This window comes from Mustela lutreola, chromosome 15 (assembly GCF_030435805.1).
Source record: "Mustela lutreola isolate mMusLut2 chromosome 15, mMusLut2.pri, whole genome shotgun sequence".
Classification (NCBI taxonomy): domain Eukaryota; kingdom Metazoa; phylum Chordata; class Mammalia; order Carnivora; family Mustelidae; genus Mustela; species Mustela lutreola.
The window spans coordinates 14,617,256-14,628,843 of NC_081304.1; the positions used below are offsets into that span (position 1 = coordinate 14,617,256).

Here is an 11,588-nt window from a genome sequence, read left to right on the forward strand (position 1 = left end):
CCTGCTGCTCTGGAGCCTGGTGCCCAGCTGCCCCCATGGCCGACGCTGCCCTGGGCAACGGGGGTGGGAAGACGCACGTCCCCACGTTCCACAAAGGCCGGCGGAATCCTTGAGCTGCTGGGTCAGCACTTCTCAGATATCGCTAAGCTCCGGCTGCGGCGAGAGCCGTCCAGTGTCACCTCCACTGAGGTCCTGAGCCCCCAGGGACAGTTAGGCAGGAGAACCCCAGGGCCTGGGGTGTGGGGGAGAGAGAGAGAAGATGTCCCAGCAGAACGGGGGTGGGATGGCGTGGGTAGCTAGCTCTGAGTAGAAGCTTGTGCAGGTAAAGGTTAAGGGCCCAGCACGACTGAAAGGGTCTGCAGTGGGTTTCTGTCTGTACGTGGGTAAACTCAAAAACATTGCAAGCCCCTGCTTTGCCACATACTGACTAGGAAACCCTGAGACATTATTTAACCATCTCTCTGGCCTCAATTTTTCTCACGTGGAAAATGGGGATGGTGACGGTGGTGACCCACTTGAGCACATGGTCTGAGCGCCCAGTAAAGCGCTTGGTCTACAAGGTGGGGCCCTGGGGGGTGCTGCAGAGTGGTGGTTCAGGTCTCTGCCATAGGGGTCACCCCCACTCTCCCCGAGGACTGGGCTCCTGCCTGCGCAGAGGGCTTTCCCTGCCTTATCCCTAATGCTCTCCCAACCCCGGGAGGGAGGTCATGTTGGCACCGTGCTCCGAGAAGCCACTGCCAGGGACCACACAGCTAGTGTAAGACTGAGCCTGGACTAGAACCTGAGTCTGCGTCAGTAACAGCAGCGGGGGGTGAGCACGACAGCGTCAACACGGGCAGTAACGACAGTGACAGCTGACCTCCATGTGCATTTGTCCAGCATTCTGAGCGCCTTCTGTGTGTCTATCTCTTGATGCTCGCCATCACTTCAGGGGGACGTGCTGTTTCATCTCTGCATTTTAGACAGGGAAGTAAAGGTTCAGGGAGGGAAGCTAGTAACCTGCACAGGATCAGAACCCAAGCAGTCTAGAACCCTTGCACTGCCTCAGTGTGCTGTCACACAGGCGTGTCACTCACACACACACACACACACACACCACGCATACTCCTTCCCAGCCCAGCTCTGCCTTGATCTGCCCTCGCTTGGCTCAGGGGGAGTAGAGCAGCCCAGGGAGGCGGCACCAACAGCTCCTTGGGCACTGTCCCCGCCTACTGCCCCCCCCACCCAGGCTTCCTGGAAGCCAGTGTCTGTTAGAGGGCACTGGAGGCATTCTGCCATTGAGTGTGGGGCCCCATGCCCCCTGCATTGTGGCACTTGTGCTCTTGCTCTGGGTTACTGCGAAGAAGAGGAAATGATGAGGGCATAGGTAACCCACCCCTCAGCGCCCCTGGGGGAACATGATGTTCACCCCCCTTCCCCCCAGCCCTCTTCCCCACGCCTTGCCTGACGCAGCTATTTCTGTCCTAGGCAGGAGCCGTGTGCAAACCCTGCTGACCCAGAGAGCAGCTAATTCCCATCTCAGATGTGTTTCTGAACACTGGATGCCCCCCCCCCTCACCCCAGCAAAGGGAAAGAAAGACCCATAAATGTTGGTTGGGGGCAAAAGCAGAAAAGCAGCTAGAGGGCAGGGAGATGGGGAGGAATGCCCCCCACACACACCTTCTCCCCAGTTGTGTGTATCTATAGAAATACGAACTTTAAAGGCGTTCTGCTAACATGGTAGTTAAGGTGATGATAAAAAGGTCTTGGAGGAGTCCCGGTGAAACCAGGCCATGAGAGCCACATGGAGAAGTCAGCCGAGGGTGGACGTGTACAGGCTCCCCTACTCCTTCTTGCCCACTTATACAACCAGCCCTGTCCCTAGGTGCCCAGAGTAAGTCCCAGCCCTGCCTCTGGCTGGCAGGAACCAGGACCCCCCACCGCAGCTGGGCTTCACTGTCCTCTTTGTTCCCAGGGGAAGGGAGACTGGTGGAAGGCAGAGCTACCAGGAAGGTTGAGGCACAACCTCTGGGGCTGCCATTCACATTGTAGTCTAAATGAATGATGTCTTCCAAAGTTATGTAATGACTGGACACCTGGATTCTAGTCCTGACTGTGTTGGATGTCTCAGGGCATATCCCTCTACCTCTCTGAGACTTAGTTTCCTTATTAATAAAATGCTGAGCTGACCTCAGAGCTAATCATACTCTTCCCTATACCTTATACCTTCTGCCCTTGCGCACATGACAGCCAGCATGTTTTGAGTGCCTACTGTGTGCTCTACTTACGCTGATCTTTCAATCTTCAAAAAATGCAAGGAGGTGGGTACTAGAACCATCCCCATTATATGAGGAAACGGAGGCACAGAGCAGCGATATGATTTGCCTCAGGACACCTCACTAGTACACCGGGCTTCAAGGCCAAGCAGCATGGTTTCAAAGCCTGCGCACCCCAGTCTCTACTACCACGCAAACCCACCGCACCGATCTGGTCAAATGTCTGTCTCTACTAGGTTAGAGCTCCCTGACATCACAGTGGGAGAGGCTCAGCTATGGTCTGTCTCTGGAAAATAAAGCTGGAGACTGGAGGGGTAGACCAGTATTAAATCTTCCAGCAGGGAAATGGGAGTGGGAAGAAAGCCAGGTGGAGCAGGGAATCCCAAGGAGAGAAAAGGGGGCGACTAGCAAATGCCCTTCTCAGAGCAATAGGGTACGTTGCTCTGAGCACCAGGGAGCACAAGCTCTAGTAACAGACAGGAAAAGAAGGCTCAGCTGATTCAGGGTCCCAATAAGTCCTGAAAACTCAGAAACCTGAGACCTGTTCTTTGTTCTTACTTCCCAAGCAGCGGAGGTGGAGGACAGAGTCCTAGAAAGAGTCCTTGTCACCCAATGGGCCTCCCCAAACCCTTTCTCTACCCTCCCCAAACCCTTTCTCTGCAGACTCCTGGCATGTGCCTAAGCCTCAACTTCTCTTTCTGCAAAGTGGGGCCGATAGGAATGCTCCACCTCCCCAAGCAGTTGTGAGGATTCCATTAGGTGATAACCCTTCAAATGCCCCCATGTGGTAGGTCTGATCTGGAGGCCTGAGGCACCTCATGCTGGCTGAAGGTGGCACCCTCGGCAGGCCCCCTGAGGCTGAGCTCAGGTTCCTCCCAACCCCTGCTTCCCAGGTCCTGAACCTCTTCCTGGCCCTGCTGCTGAGCTCCTTCAGCGCTGACAGCCTGGCTGCCTCCGACGAAGATGGCGAAATGAACAACCTGCAGATCGCCATTGGGCGCATCAAGTGGGGCATCAGCTTTGCCAAAGTCTTTCTCCTGGGACTGCTGCATGGCAAGGTCCTGCGCCCCAAGGACATCATGCTCAGCCTCGGGAAGCCTGGGGAGGCTGGGGAGGCCGGGGAAGCCGGGGAGAGTGCCCCAGAGGACGAGAAGAAGGAGCCACCGCCCGACGAGGATGACAAGGACCTGAAGAAGGACAATCACATTTTGAACCACATGGCCCTGGTTGACGGTTCTCCCCCCAGCATCGAGCTGGACCACCTCAACTTCATCAACAACCCCTACCTGACCATTCATGTGCCCATCGCCTCCGAGGAGTCCGACCTGGAGATGCCCACGGAGGAGGAGACTGACACGTTCTCAGAGCCTGAGGATAGCAAGGTGAGCCCATCACAGCACCCAGCTTGAGGGGCCCAGGGATCAGATAAACATGGCTTCAAATTTTTGTGTGACCCTAGACAAGTCACAAATCCTGAGCCTCGGTTTCTCCATCTGTAAAATGGGCGTATGGCACCTCTCTCAGGGCAGGGTCGGGAGCAGTAGGTAAGATGCTGTGTATAAGCACACAGAAGGCTCTCTGTGCATGCTGACTGACGATTAACCAGATGGGCCCTGCCTGCCCTTGCCCAGTGTCCCTTCACTCTGGCTCCGCACCTCCACCTGGGCCCCCCTCTCACCAGCAGGTGGTGCTCTTGGACAGGACGTTCCTATCTGTGGCGCCCTGGCTCCAAGGTTAGGACCCAAGATGACCCTCTTAAGGCTCTCCTCTGAACTTGAAGGCCCTCCGGTTATCTCACTGGAGCTGGTGCCAACCTCCCAGGGTGGGCCAAAGTGCTGGGTCTGGACTGGGGACTCTGAGGGGTGGAGGGGGTTGGGGGGGCCACGGGGGCTGGGTACAAGGAGAGCAGAGAGCTGGGCAGACTCAGGGGTAGCCCTGACCCACCCATCCAGGAGATGCCCCTCCTCCTGCCTCTTCCCAGCAAGGGTGACAGAGGGACTGGTGGTCACCCCAGGAGCTCAGGCTGAGGCTCTACTCTCCAGGGAGTAGACTCTGAGCCCCAAATCCCGTCCTCCAGCTCTGGCAAGGGAAGGGCTAGTACCTCGGGTAGGGCAGGGCCCCCTCCCCATCTCCACCATCTCGGCCCTGGGCCTGGCTGGGCACTGGAGTCTCAAAGAATTTTGCACTGAAAGCTCTTGACTCCTTATTCCCCCGATTTGTGTCACGCTGACTTACCAAGGGGCCAAGTGCCTGCCAAGCTATAAATACCCAGGGAAATGTGGCACCGACCTCGGTATGAGGAGCGGAGGTGGGGGAGGGCAGGAGAGCACCCAGGGCCAAGGCTCCGGGGACTCTCAGGGGGACAAACAAGGCTCCCAGGGTGATTGTGGGAGTTGGGACACACAAGCAGGACAAATGGCTTAGTGGGTGCCCTGGCTGACCTAATGCCTGCCTCAGTTTCCTTTTCTGTCAGCTGGGCACAAGGGGACCTCCTTAATTTTCCGGTGCCATTCTGGATCCAGAGCTGTCCTCTCCATCTTCCCCTTCAGGGACCTCAGCTCCAGCCATGAAGGGGTTCCCTTGAGGAGGGCGGCTAGGGCCAAGAACCTGGTTCGGGACGGGGAGGGGCCTGGGCAGGCCAGACACTCGCCTCCCCGTTCTTGCCCCACTCCCATCGGGTTCCCGGTGCCCCAGGCTGGAGCTTCTGCTGGGGAAAGTTTTTCATCCTTTCTGGGCTCCTCAGCCCAGCAGATCCTGGATATGGGAAGGCCCAGATCTTGAGGACGCTGCGTGCAATTCCCTGCGGGCTTTGGCAGCCCCGGCTCCATTCTGACCCCTTTCATGCTCCCTCAAAAGTCCCTTCAGGCCTCTTATTCCTCCACTTCCCCAGACTGGCTCAACCACCCCCCAGCCTCCTCCCTTACCTGAGGCCCTCACCTGCCTCCTCCTGTCCTCACCATCCCTTTCCAGGCCTCGGCCCAGCCCTGCTCCAAATGGAAGTACGTGAGGGCAGGACCATAGCTGCCTTGGTTGCTGTGGTTCTGCGAAGGTCACGGCACTGGCTCCATAACCCGGGGCTCAGGGAATGAATGAGTGCTGAATGAATGAGTAGGTCAGCTCTACCCCCTTTCTCCTCTCCCTTCTGGTCCCTCATCCTCACCTCCTCCGTTCACCTGGTGGGAGAACACAGGATTCACGTCACCCTGTGGTCCCCTGCAGAAGCCAGTGCAGCCCCTGGATGGGAATTCCTCCGTCTGCAGCACCGCCGACTATAAGCCCCCTGAGGAGGACCCTGAGGAGCAGGCTGAAGAGAACCCCGATGGGGAACAGCCCGAGGAGTGCTTCACGGAGGGTGAGGGCGAGCTGTGTGGGTGCACCCCTACCGCCTCCCCTGGCGCCTCCCCTAGCCCAGCAGCTCCTGGAAGGGGTGGACCAGGCTAGGGCCTGGGGTGCAGGTGACATCCCGGCCCAGCCCCAACCACCTGCCTCCTCGAGGACATCTCAAGACCATGTGCATCACTGAGAGCAGGCAGAGCCTCCCCCCAACCCCCCATGCTGCCCTGCCCTGACACAGCCTGGGGGCAATACAGCCCCAGGGAGGGGCACCAGAGCCCAAATGCCTCCCAGCCCCTGACCCCTGAGCCTCAGGCATGTGCAGTGGGTGCACACCAGGCCCTGCGGACTGCCGCACGGAACCGCCACCAGGTCCTGAGTGTGACCCAGTGCTTGGGAGGGGCAGGTGCTCTGGAATGGCTGCTCTAGGACTATTACCCTCCTTGGCTTCACCAGCAGAGAGAGGCCAGCCCGGCCCTGCAGCAGAGAGCCCTGCACACCCCCTACAGCACCCAGGGCCGGGGCTGGGCAGTGTGAAGCTTGCCAGGGAGGGGTGGGGAAGATGGGCTCAGCCAATCTTGGGAAGGGGGTGGGAGCATGCTGCCTGTGGGTCTGGGGCCAGCCCCCAGTCCTGTGATGTGGTACCCTTGCCCCCTTCCCTCCCCCAGCCTGCGTGCAACGCTGCCCTGTCCTCTACGTGGACATTTCCCAGGGCCGTGGGAAGATGTGGTGGGCGCTCCGCAGGGCCTGCTTCAAGATTGTTGAGCACAACTGGTTTGAGACCTTCATCGTCTTCATGATCCTGCTCAGCAGCGGAGCCTTGGTAGGCATGCCCTGGGGGGCGGGTGTGGGCAGCGGCAGGTGCCAGGCCCAAAGGAGGCCCTCCTGGGACTCCCTCCTTTTTCAGACCATGGGAGGGATGAGACCTGGGTGGTCTCGGCCCCAGAGAACCCTAAAGGGACTAGCTTGTGCTTGCGGGATATGACACAGAAAGTGTTCGTTTCCGTAAAGCGACAGGCAGGGTCCAACTCTGTGTGCACCCCCAGTGACAGGTGGCGGCCAGGGCAGAGGTGGGAAGGCCCTGGGAATGTTGAATGAGGGGGTGATCAGGGCTGAACATGTGTCACAGTGCAGGCCCCCAAGCAGGTGACTGAGTGTTGCACCTGAGGAAGGGCTGCTGAGCGGCTTCTCCCCGTGGGGAAACTCGCTTGCCCCATGGGCCCCACAGAGTCTGGGAAAAGCCAACAGCCTGGCCTCGGCCTCGGCCTGGTCCCAGCCCAGACCCGGGGGGAAGCCATGGCAGTAGACTGGGTGGGGGATGGGGTTCCTGCCCCAGCCTCTGTGGCTCTGGCCACCCCCAGCCATGCTGGTATCCCCAGGCCTTTGAGGACATCTACATCGAGCAGCGGCGAGTCATCCGCACCATCCTGGAGTATGCGGACAAGGTGTTCACCTACATCTTCATCCTGGAGATGCTGCTCAAGTGGGTGGCCTACGGTTTCAAGGTGTACTTCACCAATGCCTGGTGCTGGCTGGACTTCCTCATTGTGGATGTGAGTGTGCCCCACGGCCAGATCCCAAGGCACCCCCGGGGCAGAGGAGGTCCCGCCACCCTGACCAGCCCACTCTCCCTCTGCAGGTCTCCATCATCAGTCTGGTGGCCAACTGGCTGGGCTACTCGGAGCTGGGACCCATCAAATCCCTGCGGACGCTGCGGGCCCTGCGTCCCCTGAGGGCACTGTCCCGATTTGAGGGCATGCGGGTGGGTGCCCAAGGGGGCTCTGAGGAGGGCTAGGGTTTGGGGGAGCAGCCACCGCAGGGCGGGGTGCAGTGAGCACAGGTCTGTACTCCAGCCACCGCTGGGGGAGGAGAGGCCGGAGACTCTGGGCCCCGCTGAAGGCCAGATTTGAGGCCCCCAGACATCCTCCCATACCACCCAAATGCCACTTCTATCGCTCAGCCCCTGCTTAGCTCATCCCTGCCACCGCTGGGGGGCAGCAGAGGCTGCATCAGCTCCTAGGAAGGGCTCTCCTTCCCTAGGACGGAGGAAGAAGGGAGGCAGGCCCGTGGGTGTCGAGATGTCCCTCCCCGGCCTCAGACCCCAGCCTACCAGAACTCTGCGACCTGGACAAGCAGGCAGGGCCTGGGCCTGGGCTCTGAGCCTGCCCACTCTTCCATCAGGCCCTTGAGAACAGAAGTGACAGTAAATAATAGAAGCTTTGGCCAAGACAATTGGGACTTCCCCAGCTAAGAGAGGTCTGTTGGGAATAATAAGACCCATCACAGGGACAGATGTCTGTGAAGCAGCTGGTCGCAGGCCAGCAGGGCCCTCAGCCAGAGGGGCTCCCTCCTATTCATGCAAGGGGCCAGCCAATGCTGGGTCCTCCCACCTCAGAACCAGGGACTCCTCCTCCCCGAGGCGAGATGACCTGCCCATGCAGCTGGCTGGTGCCCCGGCCAAGAATAGAGCTGTACCCCAGGCATCACCAGGTCTGTGCCGCCCACTCTGTCTGGAAGTCATGAAACACCTTCTCCTCAGAAAAGGACGATTCTCAAGATTAGGCCAACCCGACAGAGTGAAGCTAGCCTGTACAACCAGGGCTGGGGGTGGGGCACAGGGTCCTTCTGCTTTGAAGACCCCGATGGCTTTTCTGTATCTATGTCTCTAATGCTAGGAACGGATGAGCAGGGTGCCAGGTCACGGGGGCTGAGTTTCCTATGGGGGCCAAGAAAGGAGTGTTTGTCTCCTGCCTAGTGACCCGTGGCCAGGCTGCTTCCAGAGAAGCCTAATGCCCTGACTCTGGGCTAATAGCTCCAGCCAAGCAGAGAGCCCTCTTCAACCACTAGGCCAGCAGCACCCCAACCCTACTCCTCACTTCCCCACCCCCACTCCCAACATAGAGCCCAGCAGACTTCTCCCCCAGACTTGGCTCAGAGCGACCCTCCTCCAGGAAGCCTTCCCTGAATAACCATGCCCAGCCCTGTCTGGTCCCCTTAGTGAAGGTGGGGAGCCCTGTCCCAAAGGAGCCTGGGTAAAGATCTGGCAACAAGCCCTCACCCCGGCCCCCCAGGTGGTGGTGAACGCCCTCTTGGGAGCCATCCCCTCCATCATGAACGTGCTGCTTGTCTGCCTCATCTTCTGGCTCATCTTCAGCATCATGGGCGTCAACCTGTTTGCCGGCAAGTTCTACTACTGCATCAACACCACCACCTCTGAGAGGTTTGACATCTCTGAGGTCAACAACAAATCGGATTGTGAGAGCCTTATGCACACAGGCCAGGTCCGCTGGCTCAACGTCAAGGTCAACTATGACAATGTGGGTCTAGGCTACCTCTCCCTCTTACAGGTGGTAAGTGTAACCTGCTGCCCTTGCACTAAACTGAGATGGAAGTGCTCCCAGATTCTTACTGTACCTGCACCCACTGCTGCTCCTCGTTAGGACCCCCCCCTTCCGGTGTGGTGGGACCCTGAGGTAATATTTAGACCTCTCTGGTCTCTATGTGATGCCTGCCCTGTGGGGTCTGGGGAGGACCACGCTAGGGTGAGGAGGGAGACTCATGGCTGGTAGAAATGGGAAGCAGTTCCTCTCTTCAAACCTAAACACACTCTCCCAGGCCACCTTCAAGGGCTGGATGGACATCATGTATGCGGCGGTGGACTCCCGGGAGGTGAGTGGGGCTCACCGAAATGTGGCTGGCAAGCAAGCCAGGGGAGAGGGTGCAGATCAGAAACACGTGGCCCCATGCCACGTCCTGAGGAGCCCCCCAAACTCAGCAGCCTGAGGGGTAGAAGGGTCCACCTCTGGGTCCTAGGATGCCCTTCCTGCCAACAGTGAGATGGGGAGCAGGGAGCAGCCAACATTCCCCTCAACCTCTCCGTCCCATTCCATCTCATCCCTGTGGCTGTCCCATCCTGTCCTGTCCTGTGGCCTCTGCAGAAGGAAGAACAGCCCCAGTACGAGGTGAACATCTACATGTACCTCTATTTTGTCATCTTCATCATCTTTGGGTCCTTCTTCACCCTCAACCTCTTCATCGGTGTCATCATTGACAACTTCAACCAGCAGAAGAAGAAGATGAGTATCCACCCACCCTCCCTGGGCTCTAGCCTCCCTCTCTTCGCTCCCCCGACCCTTCATATAGTCCCACATGCCACCTCAGCCCCTACTGTGTGGTGCTGGTGGGATGACTGAAGCAGCAAGCTTGGGTTCAGATCCTCCCCGGCGACTCTGAGAAAGTGACTTGGCCTAGGCTATGAGCCAGTGCTGGTCCTCTTCCACACTCTGTCTGTCACCCCGCCCCCCTCCCTCCTTTCCCTGGACCCTGCCTCTCCCTCCTTCCCCCCTCCCTCAGCCCCTATCTCTGGCCCCTCCAGGTCCCCTTGCTGGTGTGGAGGCTGCTTTAAGGGTGGTGCCTGAGATGGGGAGGCCCTGAAGACACAGGAGAGGGGCCCTCAACCTTACTGGCACCATCCCATTATACTTTGGAGGGAAAGACATCTTTATGACAGAGGAACAGAAGAAATACTACAATGCCATGAAGAAGCTTGGCTCCAAGAAGCCTCAAAAGCCAATTCCCCGGCCCCAGGTACCAGCCCTCTGAGCCCCTCCTCCTAACAGCCTGGATGAACCTTCCACCCAAGGGGGCCGATGGGGACCAAATGCAGGCTGCCCCCTACCCACCAGGCAGTGTCCCTACTGTGAGGCTGGGGCCACCTGGGGTGAGGCTGGGGCAGCAGTGGCCTCAAACCCCAGCTACTGGTTTGCCCCTCACCTGGCCTTGCACAGCCCGCCGTATCTGCCCATCCCTTTAGTGGGAGGGAGGCCCCTAGAAGTGGGCAGAAGAGAATGTCCAGACACCCTCCCTCGTGAGCAACAATTCAGGAGCAGGAAGAGAGGTTGCCGGGGGAACCTGAGGGGAGAAAGGGTCCTGGAGGGAGGAAGCAACCCATGGAACCCCCAGAACATCCTGTCCAGACAGGTCTCCCCTCCCTGCCATGGCCGACTCTACCACGAGTCCTGACACCCCTCCGTCATGCTGTGTGTCACCCCATGCCCCTGGCCTGTCCACACAATGTGGATACTAACCACTGCCCCCCACATCCACCCCCCACACCCTCGCACCCCTCCCCATGCTGCAGAACAAGATCCAGGGCATGGTGTATGACTGCGTGACCAAGCAGGTGTTTGACATCACGATCATGATCCTGATCTGCCTCAACATGGTCACCATGATGGTGGAGACGGACGACCAGAGCCAGCTCAAGGTGGACATCCTGTACAACATCAACATGGTCTTCATCATCATCTTCACTGGCGAGTGCGTGCTCAAGATGCTCGCCCTGCGCCAGTACTACTTCACTGTGGGCTGGAACATCTTCGACTTCGTGGTCGTCATCCTGTCCATCGTGGGTGAGCGGGGCCGGGCTGGGAAGACCCACCCAGGGAGGCCTGTGGCTCCCGTCCTTGTGCTCACACACCTGCCCTTGCACCTGGAAATCTCGCACACGCATGTACACGGACACACGTGCATAGGCCGCTGGCGTCCACACCATGCCCAGAAAGCACACGGGCCGGGCTCACAGGCAGGATGTCAGCTGCACACCCACGACACGCTTCATCAGTAGATGCACACTCGGCTGCCGAGGTGCCTAGTGGAAGACAGATGGTTCTAGCATCTGTACACACAGAAGTGCACAAACGTGTGTCAGTGTGATAGCAACTAACCACTTATTGATCATTTACAATTTGCCTGACACTGTGCTATCCCAGGAGGTTGGTGCTGTTACCACCTCTGCTTTACAGGTGAGGAAGGTGAGTCACAAACAAGTTAGGCTCAGAGTCACACACAGAGCTGTCCTCCCTCTGTCTCACCTGGGGCTTCTACAAACAGCCTTGGGAGTCGGCTTACCCTCAACCCCATCAGCCTGGGCATATCTCACTTCCTTCCAGCTGTGTCAGGATGGAGCAGAGCTCCCACACCCAGGACCCTGGAGAGCCC

The 11,588-nt window shown here is 58.7% G+C and overlaps 1 protein-coding gene across 1 annotated transcript in view; it reads left to right on the forward strand.

Moving 5' to 3' along the window:
* The window catches only part of SCN4A (sodium voltage-gated channel alpha subunit 4), a 43,301-nt gene that overhangs the window by 27,411 nt on the left and 4,302 nt on the right, over positions 1-11,588 (forward strand). The window contains exons 15-24 of the mRNA XM_059147479.1: positions 3,149-3,637; positions 5,475-5,607; positions 6,257-6,411; positions 6,968-7,141; positions 7,228-7,350; positions 8,660-8,938; positions 9,204-9,257; positions 9,527-9,664; positions 10,071-10,175; positions 10,729-10,999. Coding sequence (XP_059003462.1) covers positions 3,149-3,637; positions 5,475-5,607; positions 6,257-6,411; positions 6,968-7,141; positions 7,228-7,350; positions 8,660-8,938; positions 9,204-9,257; positions 9,527-9,664; positions 10,071-10,175; positions 10,729-10,999 — 1,921 coding nt within the window. The remainder of the gene's footprint in view (positions 1-3,148; positions 3,638-5,474; positions 5,608-6,256; positions 6,412-6,967; positions 7,142-7,227; positions 7,351-8,659; positions 8,939-9,203; positions 9,258-9,526; positions 9,665-10,070; positions 10,176-10,728; positions 11,000-11,588) is intronic.